This window comes from Vidua macroura, chromosome 5, assembly GCF_024509145.1.
Source record: "Vidua macroura isolate BioBank_ID:100142 chromosome 5, ASM2450914v1, whole genome shotgun sequence".
In the NCBI taxonomy this organism is placed as follows: domain Eukaryota; kingdom Metazoa; phylum Chordata; class Aves; order Passeriformes; family Viduidae; genus Vidua; species Vidua macroura.
Genome location: NC_071575.1, coordinates 51,005,176 through 51,024,896, shown reverse-complemented (window position 1 = coordinate 51,024,896; position 19,721 = coordinate 51,005,176). Strand labels below are relative to the sequence as shown.

At 39.6% G+C, this 19,721-nt stretch overlaps 1 protein-coding gene across 6 annotated transcripts; it reads right to left on the bottom strand.

The window, feature by feature from the left end:
- Positions 1-1,386: 1,386 nt before the first annotated feature.
- On the bottom strand, positions 1,387-18,970 carry ING3 (inhibitor of growth family member 3). 6 transcript variants are annotated; one of them, XM_053977531.1, is made up of 12 exons: positions 18,162-18,970; positions 17,933-17,997; positions 13,817-13,917; positions 12,375-12,440; positions 10,188-10,284; positions 7,961-8,032; positions 7,491-7,610; positions 5,396-5,553; positions 4,844-5,034; positions 3,495-3,687; positions 2,963-3,001; positions 1,387-2,328 (listed from the first exon to the last, which is right to left on the bottom strand). In XM_053977531.1, the coding sequence occupies exons 1-12, from the start codon at positions 18,296-18,298 to the stop codon at positions 2,212-2,214; spliced, it is 1,356 nt and encodes a 451-aa protein (XP_053833506.1). In that variant the 5' UTR covers positions 18,299-18,970; the 3' UTR covers positions 1,387-2,211. The 6 variants fall into 6 exon arrangements, with proteins under 6 accessions (XP_053833506.1, XP_053833507.1, XP_053833508.1 ...); XM_053977532.1 differs by having other exon boundaries at positions 5,396-5,454; XM_053977533.1 differs by having other exon boundaries at positions 17,926-17,997; positions 18,162-18,274.
- Between the last annotated feature and the right edge of the window lie 751 nt (positions 18,971-19,721).

The window sequence follows — 19,721 nt, the reverse complement described above, 5'->3', positions numbered from 1 at the left end:
GCAGTGCATTGGGGATATTACTAATTTATTCCTTTACTCTTTATTATTCTATTTTCCAAATAGCAATGTGGATCTCCCAGTCAAGGGATGCCCCCTCTTCAACCACTGCATCACTGATTTTAAAGAAGCTTTAATGAGAGACTTTGCACCTGTACTTGTCTACCTAGGGAAGTGTTCAGCAACTCTGTTGACCACGAGGCATGAACTCTCTCAATATGTAGCTACTCACAGTGCTCAGTGCTTTTACAGTCTAATCACCTCCTGAACTGTAAGCTTCTTTACAGGCTTCCTATTTAGATAACAAAAGTATATACCGGTTTTATTGTTCTACATCTTTGACTTAGGTATTGCATTTTTCCCAAATTTTCACATTTGTCCATTTCCGTTTTCTTGACACGGAATACTAATTTAGTAATAAGGACAAGTTTTTCTTCTTGTGAGATCTCTAATTTCTCAATGAAAAAATAATTTATATTTCCCAATGAAACAGGGATCCAATATTCACACCAAAAGTTGAAATTTTATTTTGAGTTTGTAGTTTTGGTACCATCTTAGGTATGGTTACAAGCAGAGTGAGAGATTTTGCTCTATAGAGTCTTAATTCTCAAAGGACTAGTTTGTAGCCCTTGGGACAGACATTCAGTGTAAGGAGTCTAGATTACTGGTTGCTTATTTAATTTCAATTTATAGCATGGCACCAGTTTCCCACAAAACAAACACTTTGTTATCTCCACTGTCTCAACAGCCTCACTTAAAACCAGATATTCTAGTCTTCAAGTGTTTTTTTAGACTGAGATTTCCACAGAAATATACACACAGTGGGTTGGGTTCCCAGTTTCAAGGCAACCTTAGTTAACTGCTCCTTGCTGTTTATTTTCACCAACTTCTATCCTGTTCTTTTGCCAAAGTATTTATCATCCATAATCACATTTCCCTTCTTTCACATGTACTTTTCCTGAGTTCATGACTTTAAATACCTACTTTTTTCACTTCGAAAAAACATGGTGTGACAGAAGCCTGGTTTCATTCTCTGCACATACTCTTATTACTAATGGACCTATCTGTTTTTATTCCCTTGACCCTATTTGCACGGTCATGCAATGGAACACTGCTTACTTCTCTCCCTCTCTTCTCTTCATGGGTCTGGAAAGCTACCACATGACAGCCACAGTCTTTCAGCCTAACACAGGGCTGAAGTAAAATCTTTATTTCAAAGGGAAAGCATATTTTTTAATAGTGGAAAGAAGGAGGAAAGAAAAAATAGGCATAAGCCCCATCTTTCTGTTCAGTGCTGCTGCATTAAAGAGCCACAGAAAAAAAAAGGAAATTTGTGAAACCATTTCAGCAAGAGACCTTTTTTTTTGACAAATGTACAGGAAACATTAATCTGAGGAGTTGAGGTTCTTTTATTTTACACCTAATACAATTCAAATTTAAAGGATTACTTGCACAAAAAAATAAACACATTTGGTATAAAAATTTATCGTCACTTTAACACCTTTTTTTCTTCTTATGGCCTCCACCTTCTCTGGAGCAGAAACATATAAAGACTAATGGCACAAGTTTGTTGTATTCTACAGCATTTTTTGTTTTTACATACTCAAGTACCCTAAAGGACAACAGCCCGCTGTATACAAGAACCATTTTCTTCAGCCTGCTGAATTAAGTTTCATAAAGAACCAAAGCTATAAAGGCATTTTAAAAACCACTGTCTCTTTTTCCTTTCAGAAGCATTGACTTTTTGCACTATTAATATACATAGTGTTACGTAACAGCTCTTGAGTACAGTACATGCAGCAGAATATATCTGTTGTATATAAAACATACATTTAAAATCTTGACTTATCGAATTTTTGGAAGATTGAGTAATTGTAGAATGCCCACTGCTTAGAGAAAATGGTTTGATAGTACAAATGTCTGCATATGTTGGCCTCTGGAACAAACCAAGGCTCACTGGAATACTATCTGTAGCACATCAAGGTGCATAAATAATTTACCTACAATATTAAAACACGACTTAGCAAAACCAATAGTTCAAGATCTTATGACAGGGGGCTGGAACGAGATCTTTACGGTCCTTTCCAACCATACCATTCTATGATTGCTGTGTTACTCTTCAGTGGTTGCAAGGAAGTGTGGTGAGAGTTGCCCTTCTCCTCCCAAGTCCTTTATAAAACCTTTAGGATGCATTTTTTTGCCAGATGAACAAACTTATTTATGTCTACTGCCTCTTCTCTTCATTGCAGCTGTACACTGTGGACAGTACCATTTCCCTTTCGGTGCTTCTGTCAGTCCAACACATCCATAGTGGAACCACTCAATAGGGCACTATAAAAAGAGTTAAAAGAGAGGGTTTGTGACTTGGGGTTTTTTCAAAATGCATATCACAAATGCAATTATATGAAAATGAAACATGAGTTGAAAGCGTAGATTCTGCATTTCGCACAAGTCACAGGACAAGACAAGGAGAGGGGAGGATCTGCAACATACACTCAGAACACTAAGAAAAATGATAAAAATTCTAGGAGTCATATATGGACTCGCATTACAGAGCAAAATAAGTATGTTCTGCTTTGAAATACTTAGTTTGACAAAGAAATCTTATTACTCACTTCTGTTTAAATGCAGTTATCTCAGTAAATACATGATTATATTCAACTGTTATTTGAAAACTTTTTTATTTGAAAAGGAGAACTCTTATTAGTAGTGAAATAGCCGAAAATTCTGAGAAATATAGGATATTTTGAAGCAGGGCATTTTTGAACCTAGCAAAGGCTGCAGGTTTCTAAAAGAACCTAAGCTGTGTGGAGACATGAGAAGTTTCCTGAAGGATGGTTCAAATCCATATGCACTTTACTCTAAAAAATCTCTACTCAAAAACAAACTCTAAAAAAAAGCAACTCCTACATGCAATAGTTATATGCACAAGCCTCTCATGAACCTTTTGAACTTTGTTACTTACATCTTGGTTATCACAGCCTACCATTTCACCATAGGACACCTAGTAAAATAAGAAAAAAAAACCCTTAGCAATTAACATTTTGAAAGGGCCACAGTCAAATTTCTTCCTTTGAGGTTTTTCCATTAATAGCAGTAACAACATTTCCATTTTACTTTTGTTACACAACCCAAACACCATCATGACAATTCAGGGAATTGATTTGCCGAATTGTTTATGCAAAAGAAGATACATCTGCACATTTCAGATTGGATAAAAAACTAAGTTCACCGCGAACCCCCTCAATTTTTATTTTAATTATTCCTGAAGTCTCCATTTCCAGATTCATAACTCTCCAAGGATATCTCATCACTTAAAAAACTGACTATTTTTAGCTTCAACAGTTCATTATTCACATCACCAGTAAGCAAATAAAACCAGATCAGAAGTTCAAGAGTAAAAATATAGTTTTTTCAATATTAGAATTTAGAGAAGGAAGTTCAGCTACATCAAAACAGCAGCTGTCGTTGTATTTCAATCTGGAGGCCATCCTTACCTGATTACAAATACAGTAACGTGGCTCATTTGGATCATAGGTCCAATCAACCTGGCTATTAGAATCAGACTCTGGTATTACTGCAGTTTGCTGAGACAGCTCTTGTGCCAGTGCAGATGAAGAAGAACATGATGATAGAGAGGAAGAAGAAGATGATGATGAGGACTGCTGACTTGAGGATTTGTTGTTGTTTCTGAGGAAGAGTAAAAAAAAGGAAAAAAGTAGCATAGATGATTTATTTTCTGCCAAGTGAAAGAATCACTAAACAAGTACTTTGTTGACTCTGAAATACTGCAATATGTAAATCCCAAATCTATCATTCACCATCACATTTCACTCAACCACTGCAAGCACTGGAATGCACCCACTGTATGCTCTTGGAAAAGGAAACAAGTCATACCAGCTTACAAGCGCAGGATGCGCTGTTCTAATTGATGGAATTTAACAGCTCTAAACTGTCAAGTGGCTTTAACAAATGCTTTTCTTCACAATGTTTTCCGTCAACCGCCTTCGTGTCAAGTCCTTATAAAAATTGTTACCAATAAAACAGGAATTTACATATAAATAATGTCATATGTCATGTACAATAGATAACTGTTTTGAAGATGACTGATTCTCTGTAAATCTCCACTCAAGCAGGAGCAATCACTCCATAGGAATGGTGCCAGAATAAAATTTCTCTGCTTTTGCTTATAGGTCAGACCTGACGCCCAAGATATTAATAGATGAAAAATGCCTCTGAAACAGCATTATTAACTGAGTTGTGAACACACGCAAATTTGAGTGAAGAAAAAAACTCAATACAATTTAAAAGGATAGGCATTTTGACACAAATTCTTTCAAGTACAAGTTCTGATTGTTGAATGTGTTGTGATATTCTGTTATTAAAAATGTTTTAAAACTTAATTTCAATCAGAAATGAAATTTATTCCCTGTTCTAGATGGTCAGTCATTAGGAAGTGTCATGTTTACTTGAAACTGGCATAAAACATCTCCAGATTATTTCAAAACCATCTACAAACCATTGCACAGTAATTCCCAACAACTGCTGTTAGATCAAATCTCTCCAAAACACAGAAAAGTGAGGGAAGAAACTTGATTGTATCTCAGATAAAAAAGCTAATCAATGGAGTGAGTTTGCTTAAAGAAAAAGAAATGGAAGGATTAAGGAACACAGCCCTGCAGAAAAAATGGCCAAGAGGCAGTAACTACCTTCTGCTGATTCCCCTCCCCCCACCCCCGACACAGACATTAAATACAATGTATTTCTAATATGGCCCATGACCTTTTTAAAGAAAGCTCATCTGTCTTAAAAGTTATAATTGCAGTCAACAAATAAGAAAACTTACTTGCTTTTTCTACCACTTCGTGAATCTGTGGTTGATGAACTTAATGTCTGAGTTAATGTAGATGCCAGAGCTGATGATGAATATCCAGCTGAATCTCTGGACAATGAAAATTCTCTTCCAAGCTGAAAATCATTGTTCTTAAATGCTTCATAGCTGGCTTTTAGACTAGATGTTCGTCTTCCCTCCTTCATCTAAAAGGAATGCTGATATTGTATCAGATTACATAGTAAAGCTCGGACATAAGGCTGCTAACTGCTAATAATATCCACAGGTTCAGTCGTTACTTTGTTAACAAAATTACATACAGAAAGCAGTTAAATGTGTGAAATATCTTCCAGGAAAGTCAGAAAACAAGCTGTCCCTTTACACAAGCTATACAGGATGAAACAGTCGCATATTAATTAAATTATAATATAAGAACTGAATCACATCAACTGAAAGTGATCACGGGAATTCAGATAAAAAAAAAAAAAAAAAAAAAAAAAAGCAGTCACTAGCCTTTCTTCTTAATCTTAAGTGGATGGCAGAATGACAAGAATATTTTGACATTACCTGTGCTGTGGCTTGCACTGCTTGAGCTGCTGCCATGGTAATTGCACCGGCCCCGGATCCTGAAGATAATGAGCCCAGGTTATATGATGCCAATGGTTGAGAAGAGTTTGTATTGTATGCATTGTTTGAAGAGGATGATGAATTACTGTTTCGACACCCTTGATGAATAGAACACATTTATGAAATTCAAAATGAAACTAAATTCCTTTGCATTTTAAGAAGAGTTATATGACAACCAGTGAAAGAGTAGGAATTCCACTTAGCATCAGAGCAGTCTAATCATTTGGAAAAAAGGTTTTAGAAGTAATTAGACACAGTATTTGTTTATGGGAAAAAAAAAAAGAAGCTTGTTCCCTGTCTATCCTCATGTGCAAGGAGTCCTTTTAGAAAGACAGCTCTCACAATGATACTCAGCTATTGAAGAACAGATGCAGCTACTATACATATGCCTATATCGAAACAATTCTCACTCCCATAATCATCAAGAAGAGGATAAGAATGATTACACACCTATACTGTTTCTGAAGTAAAACTTTCAACAATCTTAATTCTAGAAACTACAGATCAGTTTTAATGCAACACAATTTCCAGGGTCATCTGCAGAATGACAGCTGCTCAAATATAGCTACATTTTATTTGCAGCCTCATGTAAAGTTTCTTCAAAAGAAAACTGAAATAGTCATGACTGAAACAACTTAAAACTGGCAAACATGACTGAGGTAGTTGACTACTACTAAGACTCTTTAGTTTTTATTTTCAGAAAAGAAACTATGAAGCACCTTAATATTGACAACAGGCAGAAAGGTTTAGTTTTTTTCAGTCACTATATACAAAAAGACTTCTCTTTTGACATAGACAACACATGAAAAAAAATTATTTTTGGACCAATTCTTAAAAAAAAGGTGCAAAAATTCTTTCCCTTACTTTGGAAATTGCTGTATGCATTTTTTTCCCAAAAATAATGCATTGATCTCTTATATTTCTACTACTAGCTGAACAAAACTGTACTATTACCTTCCTCAAAGTGTAAATAAAAAGAAACAGCCATCATACCGATGTTAAATGACAACAAAGAAGACACACTTAATGGACAACACAGATGAGTAAGAATGCCTGCAATTTCTCATGTTTCAAGTGACTGAAAATCCCAGGGAAAGGGGTATCAGTCTCTGATTGAGGACTGGTTGAATGGCAGGTCCCAGAAGGTCATTATCAATGGCACAGGGTCTAGAAATTCCACAAAGGAAAGTGGATTGCACCTGGAGAGGAATAATCCCATGTAACATGGGGTTGCAACAGGCTGTGGCCTGACCTACTGAAAAGCCACCCTGTGGAGAAGGACCTCAGGGTCCTGGTGGACAACAATCTGTCCCTGAGCCAGCAGTGCTCCCTGGGGGCTAAGAAGGCCAATGGTGTCCTGGAGTGCATTAGGAAAAGCATTACCAGCAGGTTGAGGGAGGTGATCCTGACCCTCTACTTAGCCCTAGCAAAGCTGCGTCTGGAGTGCCATGTCCTGTTCTGGGCTCCTCAGTACAAGAGACATGGAGTTCCTGGAGTGGGTCCAGTGGAGTGAAAAAAAGATGATTAAGGTACTGAAGCACCTCACTTATGAGGAAAGGCTGAGTGAGCTGAGCCTGTTCAGTCTCGAGAAGAGATGACTGAGAAAGCACCCCATCCCTGTCTATGAGCATGTCAAGGGAGGGTGTCACAGGAAGGGAAACTGGCTCTGCTTGGTGGTGCCAAGCAATAGGACAAGAGGCAATGGGCAGAACCTGATGCACATGAAGCTCCACCTGAAGAACTTCTGTACTGTGCAGGTGGCCACACAGGACAAGTTGCACAGAACAGGTTGCCCAGAGAGCTTGTGGAGTCTCCCTTACTAGAGATATTCAAGAACTGTCTGAACACAATCCTGTGCCACGTGCTCTGCGATGACCCTGCTCGAGCAGGGAGGCTGTACTAGACGACCCACTGGGGTCCCTTCCAACCTTACGTATTCCATGATTCTGTGATTTCAGAAGACTAACTCACAAATATAATTAAGTTTCTCTTCTTCTGGCTAAAAAGCAATTAAATGAAAGACAATTAGGATTACCTGGTGTATTTTCTTTAGAAGCATCTGATGTCAGGGTAGATAGAAGAGCTTCAGATTTAAACTTCTTTTCAGGAACATGATCTGTTGTACTATGGTGAGAAGATGGATTGTGTTTCCTTTCTAAATGAAATAAATGAAAATAACTTAAATGTAAAATCTATTCAGCTTGAAAAGCAAATTATACTAGCACTTTCAACTAATTCCCACCAGCAAAACCTATTTCATTCTTGCACTTCTTCTTAACAGACAGTATTTATTATACTTTGCTTTCTCCTTGCAATGATGGAGGGGAAAAAAGTTCTGAACCATCTTTTCCCTCATACTACTCAACAAAAAAAAAAAAAAACCTAAACAAAAAAACAAAACCCCCCCAAAAAAAAAACCACCCCCCCAAAAAAAACAAACCAAAAGAATAAAAAACCCAAAGGAAACATAAAAAGTTGCCATCTTTATAAGTTTCAAATACTTACTCTCTACTGGAGTGTGAGAATGGGAGTGATGGTTGTTCACAGGCTGTGCTGGTGTATCCAGCTCCAGAGACCCTAAGAGGGACATAAGAAGGATATGAAAATTGAGAGTTGGCACTGTTTTAACTTTTACATACTAAAGGGATCTTTAAAATATTAACCAAATCACAATGCAGTTATATTTATTTTAATCAGAAGAATTTTTGCTGGAGTTTAAACCCTTTCTACAATACAACCAGGAGCCAGTGAGATTAGTTCTCAAATAAAAACTGGTGAGTACTACTGTCCAACTGTTGAAATCAAGAACTTAAAATCAAGGCCAATAAGAAGAACCAACAACATTGCCCTCACCATGCCACTTAATCAAATAAGTTGCAGAATGGCTGCACCAAAAGTACTGACAATCTACACCAGTATGGACAATGTAAACTGTATAAACAAGGCATCTTGTTCCACTGAGTCTACCTTGTCACATTCAGTCAAAACTCAAGACAACAGCAGTTTCATCTTTCAAGATAATTTAACATTCAAAAGAAAGGGCTGCAGATCATCGTCCAGATTTTCTTAACATCCAAAATACACAGAGCAACAACACCAATAAAAACAAAACAAAAAACTCCACAAAACCAACAAAACATCGACAACAAACCCCAGCTCCATCCTCCGCCACGAGAAAGGAAAAAGTCCGATGGGCATAAATCCAAGTATATGTCTAAGAATAACATTTCTTGTAAGATGAGGCTAAATAATCACAGCATAGAAGAGATTTTGACTATGATTTTGGAACAATATACAATATTTTGTTCATCGATCTCTAACAAAAAGATTTTGAAGTAGTTGCAATACCTACTGACTTATATTTACAAAGAAGACAAAACAAGAAAGCAATTCACTTCATCTTTCAAAATCTGTAGCCTCACCAATTCTTTACCTCTTCCAGTGCTTTCAAAAAGCACTGAAATACATGAGTAATACATAAATATTACAAAACTTTAAATATAATTATTTTAGAAGAGGATCAAAGCATAAGGAGCTATTTTGGCTGAGCAAACTTCAATCACGTTATGAACTTGCCCAAAGGCTGCCCTCTGGTGGGACTTCAACCTAATGTATTTACTTACTCTGAAAGCTAAAAATGTTAAGTCTCCTATTTTTAGCTTTATTTAAAAACAAACAAGGAAACAAAACCCTCAAACCAAACAAACCTTAAAGATGCAACATGCAGTCTAGTGCTTCTCTATTTTGATTTCTTGAAATCCTATCTAGCAACCTCTCCAAACACATGGTTCAACAGAAGGTAGCACCACATCATAGAACCAGCTGGGATTTAAACTAAACTAAATTAGTAATTTTCTGTAATTGCCAGTTAATTAATAGCATTTAATTTAGAGTTTTCTTTTATTGTGCCTGTTACTTGTAATAGCAATTACAAATAAAATAGCCCCAAACCCCCAACTTATACAACATAGCCACAAAAAGTTCCAAGAAAGAATACTTATTCCTAATATCCCCAAGTGGCTTAAGTCAATTTTTATTATCTTTGGCTATGAGAACAGCCACTGCCTCCAAAATCACTGTAGTTAAATCAACTTAGAAATTTATCACAATCACATTTGAATTTGATGTCTAAATGCTGATAAGTACAGAAAAGCCAGATTCTTCTACACCAAGCAGGCAAAAAAACCTGTAACGTTACATTTTTATGCACATTCTGAATACCAGCATGGTTGTATTTAACATGCAGGTTTCTTACCTAAAATACTTTTCCTTCACTGCCCCATTAGAGAACAACCCATTCTTCCCCCTTTAAAATAGAAAACTACCAAGTACATGGAGAACTAAAATAATGACCCTCCTTAGTTTGGTGGCAATCAGTTCAAGGAAGAAATGTTACCCTTGCAACTGGGTAGATGGCATGCTTAGGCCAAAGTACTTGGCTGAATACCTACAACCATTAAAAACAGGTTTAGAGAATTATGTATCTTACTGTAGCAATTCACAAGGATAACAGCTGTGTGTAAAAATTATTCTACTTACTCAAATGTATTTTGATTTCACTGGTATAAATTGAGGTTGAAACTAAGATTTGAGAGTGGGTTAAACTAAAATTTGAAAGTGGGTTAAAACATGGGTGAAAATACTGGCAAGCCACTAACAAGTGTATGATACTTTAATTCTGCCAATTGACAGAAAGTCTGTCAAGTTCTTAAAGAAAATCATGCATACTTACGTCTCTCTAATATTTCTGTAATTCCAGCATTATCTGCTTCAAGTTCCATTTTAAATTTAGCAAGTTCCTGGTCCAATTTTCTCAAATGACGGTCTACCTGTTCGTTAGATGAAGCAAAAATAAATAGCATCCAGTTCTGGAACATGAATATCTACGTCCTTAATCTCAGGCTTGCTAAGTATTTCCCTTCCAGCAATTTTGTGCCATGCAGCACTAAGCAAATAATGCACAGAAGGGATCTTCTTGGTCACCTCCATTTCCCTCACTCAGTAGAGACACTGCTGTTAACACCAAAATAGCACAGGGAAAGCTCAAAGATATTTCTTTTCGGAAATAAAGATGAAGACTTGGAGGTGCTCTGGTTATGCAAACTTAAAGGGGAAGAGAAAGAACAGCACATGACATAGACTTCAGTAGAAATTGGGCTGCTCTGGGGAAATTGCAAGTTCTGAACTGAAACGTGTATGCCATTTGTGTACCACTATAAACACCAGTAAATTCGGCATGTACTGAGTCTTAACTGGAAGTGGAGATTCCTGTGTGTTTCAGCAAACTATGATGTACTCTTGGGTATCAAAAATTAACAAAAAAATTCTCAACTCACTATCATGAAAAGAAACACTACATTCCAAATGCTTTCTACATCTGTAATCATACAGCAAAATTTACCCATCTTTATTAAAAACTGGGAGGTTTTTCCAGTTACCAGCTAAGCAAAAGAGAAGGGGCAGTTCCAACTTCTAGAACAAACTTTTGGCTAGCTCTAGTGAAACTAAAGCAGCTGTTTTATGTCTTCTGTATTTGAGTGTAGTCTGACTTGCAGGTTCTGTTCTCTTGAAAAATCTAAAATAAATAAACTTTATACTTTAAATCACATGCCATCCCTCTCTGGGTTTGGCCATCTATCCAATTTTTCACCCAATAAATAGTGCACCTGCCCAAGGCATGAGGAGCCAGTTTCTCCAGGAGACTGCTGTAGGAAACAGCATCAAAGGCTTTACTAAAGTCCAGGTAGACAACATCCACAGCCTTTCCCTCAAGCAGGTCAATTCATCATTGAAGATCAGGTCAGTCAAGCAAGACCTGCCTTTCCTAAATCCACACTGCCTGGGCCTGATCCCCTGGCTGTCCTGCTTGTGCTGTGTCATGACACTCAGGATGATCTGCTCCACGACCTTCCCCAGCACTGAAGTCAGGCTGAGAGGCCCTTACTTCCCTAGATGCTCTTTCTGATCCTTCTTGTACATGGGCATTATATTGCTAATTTCTAGTCTATTGGGACCTCTGGTAAATACCCAAAAGTGGCTCAGTGACCTCTTCCACATCTCTCTCAGTGGGGAGATGTGGATACCATCACAGCCCTAGACCTGTGTGTGTCCAAGTGTCACAGCAGGTTGCTGGCCTCCCTTGAATTACAGGGACTTCATTCTTCTCCCCACCCACTTCTTCCAGCTCAGGGGGCTGGGTACCCTGCGAACAACTGGTCTTCTTATTAAATATTGTGGCAATGAAGGCATTAAGTACCTCTGCCTTTTCTTTGTCCTCCATCACTATGTTTACCTCTTTATCCAGTAAAGGATGGGAGATTTTCCACAGCCCTTCTTTTATTACTGATACATTTTTTAAAATATTTTTTGTCTTTCATAGCAGTAACCAGATAATGTTCGACTTGGGCTAATTATCTCCCCACATAACCTCATAAAATCCTTGTAGCCCTCTCAAGTGCCTGCCCATTCTTCCCAAGGTGATACACTCTCTTTTTCTCCCCAAACTGAAGCCAAAGCTCTGTATTAAGCCAGGCTAGTCCCTGTTGGCTTCACTTTTGGCACGTGGGGATGGGCTGCTCCAACACATTTAAGATTTCCTTCTTGAAGGATGTCCAGCCTTCCTGGACTCCTCAACACTGCATCACAAGGGATTCTCTCAACCAGTCTCCTAAACAGGCTGAAACCATGCATTAAAATCTTATGATTTCTAATACTATTTCTCTGTTTTATATTTAAGTGATGCTTACTACCCAAAATTCTTAAAAGTCAATAAAACATAAAATGTTTCTCTCACCAGCAAAACATCTGTATGTAGACGACATAAAAGTACAGGCAGCACAACTACAGTGCTTAGCAAAATGCTTAGAACTTCTTAGGGCATAAATTTAGGTAATTCACCACAAGTCTTGGGCCCACTTACCAGATCATATATTTGATTTGCCAGTTGCACTTTTTCATCTGCATCTTCCAAAGCTTTATAATAATCCTGTTATGAAGAGAAATTTTTTTAAATTATGAATGTAACTGAATTAATTTTAGTAAGTTTTAGCTGCTGTTATGAAGCACAAAACAGAAGTCAAAAGGACAAATTTAAGTCAGTTTTCAGAAAGAATGAAAATTTACTGTAAACAACAATTGTCTGAATTTTAAATGAGAGATATAATAGATATAAATTTATTTTCCCTCTGTTAGAAAAAGCCAAATTACAAGAAGGAGACACTTCCCACTAGAATGCTATTTAGATTTCTGCAAGAAATGCTACAAGAAATTAAACATTCTTGGATTTATTTTACATTACACAGCATCATGGTATGGACTTAAAATAAGACTCTGTCTTTTATTTTCAGGACCACCACAAATCCTACTGCTTCTCAAAATGATGCCTAAGTACTCTGTGGGGTGGCCCTTCCAGCACTCTAGTTAAACAGAGATAATATTGTATATAATTTAAATTACTTTAAAATAAGTTTCTCTAACTCGTAAGTGCATTCTAAATAATTTGACCAAAACAATCCAAAAGCCTCCTCTAACCAATGAAAATTCACAGAAATTTTTTTTTTAAAAAAAGGTATGTTTTCAGATGCTTTTACTTTAGATTTGAACAGATTTTACTGCCTTTTAATTCTCATTTCCACTGAATAATATCTTCTGTGAAAACTACTTGAAATTTTGATTCAACTAAGTCAATAGAAAATTTTTCATGTATTCTAGTGGAGTCAGAGCTCTGACCTTTTTCTTTTCTAGAATTTAAAAACCTATTTGCATTAATTAAAGAAGAAAACAACCCTTACCCAAATTAGGGGCTGAAGTAGCCACTGTAGGAGACTACAAAGGAGTTTCTCCTGACAAAATAAAGGACTACATTGCTAAAAATACCATCACCAATGCTCAAGTATTGAAGGATAACACAGAACACATTCATATTCATGTTCTCACTCCTCCCTCTCTCCAGCTGAATAGACCATATGTATAATGTGTAGAAGGACATAGGCAGAAAATCACAGGAAATGCTGAATCTAAGCTTGAAAAGTATCCTTTAAAAGAAAGCACATTAACTTGGGCAACTTCATGTCACACAAACAGAAACAAAAAAATCAGAGCTCCAAATTTAGTACCAGGCTTCCTCACCATTTCAGGATGACATTTTTTTAAATGCTAGCAAGTGCTTAGCAAAACTTCAGAGAAATTCTTGATCAAAGAAACCTTTCACTCACTACAAGGTAGTTCCATCCACCTCTATGAAAGCCCAAGAGAAGGCACAGTTCTGAACACTTAAATCTCCCATCAATCATAAACTACTTTTTCCTAAGGTTGTCTTAGTTTGCAAAAGAAAAATCTGATCCACTCTTATGATATCCTTACTTTTTTGATTGATGTCATTTGTTCTTCTCTCCATTCAGGTTTGTTTTTCTTTGCATTCATAAAAAATTCATTTACCCTCTGCTCAAGCTGATCCATTGCATCTGTAGCATAGGAAAAGATGGAGAGAAATGTTATCTTCTCATGTCCATAAACCTTAGAAAATAAGGGGAAATTTTTTTCTCAAACAAAGTTGACAGGACTGAGGTGCAAACTATTAGAGAGGAAAAAAAAGAAAAAACCAAAACAACCAAGCAACAGTGGACAGTGGAGGGAAATATTTACCTTAATTTCCAAGAAGCAGAATTGCATTCTGGTAGGACTCTCATCAAGGTTCTTGTGCTCTCCAGCATGGGACAGGCAGGACTCCAAGTTCTAAAGGTTTTTTGTCCCTAAGAGCAGTGGTAGTGACTTAAAGCACGACCCAAACTCCTCACCCAGGGGTCTAGACTGCTGACTTTGGAACATTCTAGCCAGTTACAAACTGAGCAGGAAACAAAATGTTCTCCTAAGAGAAACAGTCAAATACAAAACCAAATAATTGAAAAAAATTAGTGTCTCAAAAAGGTAGACCAACTGAAGAGCAAAGTCACTGCCTTTAAGTCCAGGGCCTATCCATTGTTTGCTAGGAAGGGTCAGGGCAAATTGAAAGCATTCACAAATTATTCCCTCCACCCCCAGAGGAGTAAATGCACTGATGAAGTATTATTTGGACGGGATTCTCACCTTCAAGAAGCTGAGAAATATCGTAAGGGGGAAAAAATAAAACCACCCATTTTCTAACATTAATTATCTCTAGAAAGGAAAATATAAACCACATTGTTTATAGAGACAGGAACAGGGATTCCCTTCCCTTTCCCCTCCACCCTTCTCCCACTGAGTTTACTGTTTCAACAGCTGGACACTTGTGCACTCAACAGCTTGCACATTTCCAAAAACATGCAGCTGCCTCAGTCAAACTAGCTTGGACAGCCTGGGTAGTGTCAGGATAGATGCCAGTACTGAAGGTTTTTTCCCAGCATTCTCAGTGACATTGCCCAGTTATCAGTTTTAAATTAAATGTGACAATGCACAAATCACCTACAAACTTCAGGCTCTGGGTGTAAAACACCTAAGAAACTTTCCAGAAACCACCATTAAAACTGGATCACATCTTGCCAAAACAAAATGCAAATTAATTAATTAGTTAAAGAAGCTCATGAAACCCTAAGTATGATTTACTCTGAAAATCCAAGAGGCCAAGGGTCTTCACAGGTCTGAAAATTCACAGCTAGAACTGTTTATATAAATAACTGAAAATCATTCATACTCTATGATCCAAAATACTAATCAATTTTCCTTATACTGGGAACATTCGGTATCAAACCCATCAGGAATCTAACAACTGACTGGACAGTACCATGAATCCCAAGCCATAACAGTTGTGATGTTAAGTTCACATCAACTTTATTTAGATCCAGACAAACAAAGCAGTGGAACAGTTCTGGAGTAAAACAGGCTAAAACAGGCTAACAATGAGCATTTTCCACTTGCATCATGTAGAGAATATTAAGAAGCCTGAGAGGCAAGCAAGAAGCACACACTTTATATGGAGGCTTCTAAAATCTTTGCTCTTTGACCGAATGACTCTAATTTGGTCCAAAAAGCCAGAAGACAAAATGTTCTATCTCCTATCCTCTGAGCACAAACACCTTAAGTGTTAGTTATTCTAGTGGCTCCATAAAGAAGTGATAAAAAAGTATCTTCCCTCTTCACTTTTCATTGAGGACATGTTATCAGTCTGTGTGAACTGCCTAGGGGAAAGTTTCCACAGAAACTTGGTCTCTCCTGAAAGAGCAGAAAAGGCAATGCCAAGCTCAGGTCAGACCTATTAAATGATATGGAAGGTCCTCTCTGCTACACTCAAGTTCATCCATTTTTTCTTGTGATACTATATTCTGAGATACAAATTTCTTCGATTAAATTTCCCAAGAGAGTTGCCAAAACTTCTATGAGAACAGTCCTTTTTCCAGATATTGACATTTTACCATGAAATCCTGATAATCCATGATTTTAACTTAAACAGGGAAACACATTTTATCCTTCATGCGAGGCTCAGTTAAAGCTCAAGAGTCAAGTCCCAACTCAGATGATCTTTGCTTTCTCCACAGCAATCTTAGCAGAATATACAGCAGATAGACCCTGTTTATTGTTTCTTCCAACTACAAACAGCAGAACCTGCCTCATTAGGAGTCAGTGTGGTCTAAACAGGACAGAACACAAAGTTAACAATGACACTGAAGCAGAGCAGCAGGGATATCTCTGAATTACAAATCATGTAGATTTCTGGGACAGCATCACTCATCAAAGCACTGTTTTCAAGTACTTCTGAGACACCAAACAACCTCCAGGTTTGCACATAGTGTTCATCAGGCAGTTGGGCATGTCATGCTGAAGAGGTGCTAGTCCAGAAATTTCATAAATTTATTTGGATACTTTGCCAATCATTGCACAAGAATTACAGAAGTACCAAGGTCTGAAATTTTTTTTCTCTACACCTAAGGTTGTTCCCAGTATACAATACTCACTGTCATTTACTATTTCCAGTAAACAACATGGAGTGTTTTTTGTCATTTTCAGTTAAAGCAGAGGAAATGACAATCTGCTGTCTTGGTACTGCTAGCTGCCTCAGTTCTCAAACACACCTTAAAAAAAAAACCCTAGTATTTTCTTTGCCTTCTTATGGAACAGAAGTAAAATTTGTGAACTTATTCCAAACTATCCATGTCAGGGAGCTGCTCACTCCCCCTCATGATTCTCCCTGGGACTTCAGAGGTGCTATGTCCCAGAAGGAGCCATGACAATTCCACAATTTTAAGCATTGAACCCAAGACAACATTTACGCGATAGTATACCAACAAAAAAATCCTATACACAGATCTATATGCGTCAATAAGGCCGGTTAAACAGACCTGCTGGGTCCACTAAAATAAATATCCAAGGGAAAGCACTTTAAAGTATTACAGAACTGTTCCCACTTAGTGCTGCATTTTGTACTCCTATACAGTATTCCATTGTTATTTCAATCTCTGCTCTTTCTCTCATTCCCCTTTGCAATAACCTGTCCCTTCCATATTGATGATTGCTCTCATCTTTTGTGCAGCAGCAGTTTCATTATTCAATACTTTTGGATCACAGTTACAGATAACCATATTAATTGTGTGTTAAGTGACTGCAACAGCTACCCAGGGTGTTACAGGACACCAAAGTTCCAAACGAGATTGCATTAGAAAAGATGAAATGGCAATGCAGCCTGAAAACAGCCTAAGGCAGTGTATTACATCAGGATATAAGGAGAGATACAAAATGATCTACAAAGAAACCTGGTATGTATTAATAAATATATTTTGTATAAAATATATATTTATACAGAAGTAAGCATTTCTATAAAATATAATTTGTATAAAACCGGAAGTATAAAGTGTATTTGGTTGCATGTCAGCTAGGGCACAAAGGGCCGAGCAAATGGCACCTTCCCATGTTATTATTAGGGAGCTGGCTGGAAAGTTTCAGGGAGAGCATGCCGCTGCCTACTGGAAGGAGTGGGACATAACTCATGTTCCAAACCACCATCACTGCTCTTAGGGATCAAAAATCTAAAGAGTTTGGGACGTGCCACCGAAAATGTCTTTGGGAGCAGCACAAGCCCATGAAGGTAGCTCCGCTAGGGCCCTCCTTGCGCCGAGGCCCGGCGAGGGGGGGAGGCGCGGGGCGGGTCGGGGGCTGCCGCGACAGCGCCAGGGGCGTGCGCCCCGCCCCTCGGCTCATCGCGGCGGCTCGGCAGTCTTCGCCCGCGGGAGACGATGAGACGCCCTCGAGCCGAGCGGCGGTGCCGGAGAGCCGAGGCAGGGTTGGGGAGGGGGAGCGACCGCCCCGGGGCAGCGCGGGAGAGCGGGCGGAGCTGCTGCCGCGGGCCGGAGCGGCGCCGCTTCACCTCCTTCCTTCCTTCCTCCCCTGCTCGGCCTTCCCGCCCCTGCCGCCCTGCGGCGGTGGGGCCGGTGCCCGCGGGGCGGGGCGGAGCGGGGCGGGCGCGGAGGGGGCGGGCGGAGGCGGAGGGGGCGGGACTCACGTACTCTGCACCTGCAGGTCCATCTCGCGCATCTCGGTGAACCTGTCGCGCAGATCCATGGGAAGCTGCTCGATCACTGCGGGGACACGGGGGAGCGGGAGAGAGGGGGGAGGGAGGGAGCCAGTCAGTCACTCGCTGCCGTGGGGGAGGGGGGGCGCCGCCTCCTCGCCGCGGCTTCCCCCGGCTCCCCCGCACCGGCCGTGCCCGGCCGCCCGGCGCCCCCGCCGCGCACACACTCACTCTCCAGATAGTCCTCCAGGTACAGCATGGCGGCGGCCGGGCCCGCGCCCAGGGGCTGCTCGAGAGCGGGCGCTCGTCCCTTCCAATATGGCGCCGCCGCCAACAACACCAGCGCCTCGACTCAGCGAAAACAACATTGGCGGCGGACGGCGCTCGCCGCGGCCGCGCCGCGATTGGCTGCTGGCGCCGCTGACGCATACTGCGGCCCGCGCTCTGCCGCGCGGCCTCACGGGAAGCGTAGTCTGTGCTGGGCGAGCCCGTGGCAGACTGCGCGTCCTGCCCGGCGTTCTCGGTCCGGGGCCGTTCCCGCGGTCCTGGGGCCATTCCCGCCTCTCAGGGGCTGCGGCACTCTTCGCCGGGAGCAGTTTTCGGCCCTTCGGAGCGTCCCGGGCGCGACAGCAGCGCCGCAAGTCAGGCGAACGGAAAGAGAAAACTTGCAGCTTCGTGACCACTCTCGAGGCTTTTGTTTGTCTTTTGTTGCTTTAGATGGTCCCAGCCGGCAGTAGTTCATTAAAAGCATTAGAAACGGCAGAAGTAATGAAATTGCTTCAGTCGGTGACCTCTGACGGCACAAGATAAAAAAGCTGCTCCGTTCAGCACAGGTCACAGCTACGGACAGCCTTGGGAGAGGAGAAACGTACGAGGGCTTTGGGATTGCTGTTGAGAGCGTAAAATCAAAATTGGCTGAGAGCACTGACTGCCATCCAGTTACAGTACTCCTTGCAGTAATTCACTTTCACGAGTTTGGGACTGGGTTTTTTCACAGAGTTTCATTTCCCCAAAGAGTCTTTTTCATCACTTTTCTGTTGCTGTTATTTACTGCTTTAAGCATGGACTGATGTATTTATCCAGACATGTGTTTTGCCCGGGGAAAGAAAAATTTGGGGTTTGCATGATGCCAGATGTAAGTATAGGAGCATAAGAACTGTGGTAACAGAGGATGTTTGCTTTCCATCGTGCTTTTTGTTTCCACGTCTTTATCTGTGCCAGATGTAGCCAAGCAAAAAGGAAATGTATGCTTAAGTATGAGTAAAACTTGCATGGGATGTTTTTGAGGGTCAAGACCAATGGAAAGTGGTACTTTTCTCATGTCTGAAGTTCATGTATTGTGAGTAGTTAGTTAAAGATGACTGAATTTTGGGAAGTGAAGCATACATTTTGTATACAGCCTTTATGAAGACTGATGGTAGTAATGTGTTGGATACGCACAGTATAGCAAGCAAGTTGAGGGGTTTTAATTCCTTTGTCATTAAAGATGGGGGAGAATGAAAAAGGTGTAACAATAAACTCAGTAACTTTGTGAAAAAAGTGTTGATCAATGTGGTCACTTTCCATACTCACTCCATCACCAGCCATGTAGTCTGCACTGCCAAACCAGAAATATCAACTACTCTTATACATAGAAATGAGAACAGATTTTAGATGGTCATTAATCTCAGTTAGCCTTAGTAGAAATAATCTCTATATTATTGCTCATACAGATCTCTTTCCTGTAGAACTTCTGATTAGTGTAGGCATAACAATATATTTAGAGTTTTGTGTGGGAAATTGCTTGACCCA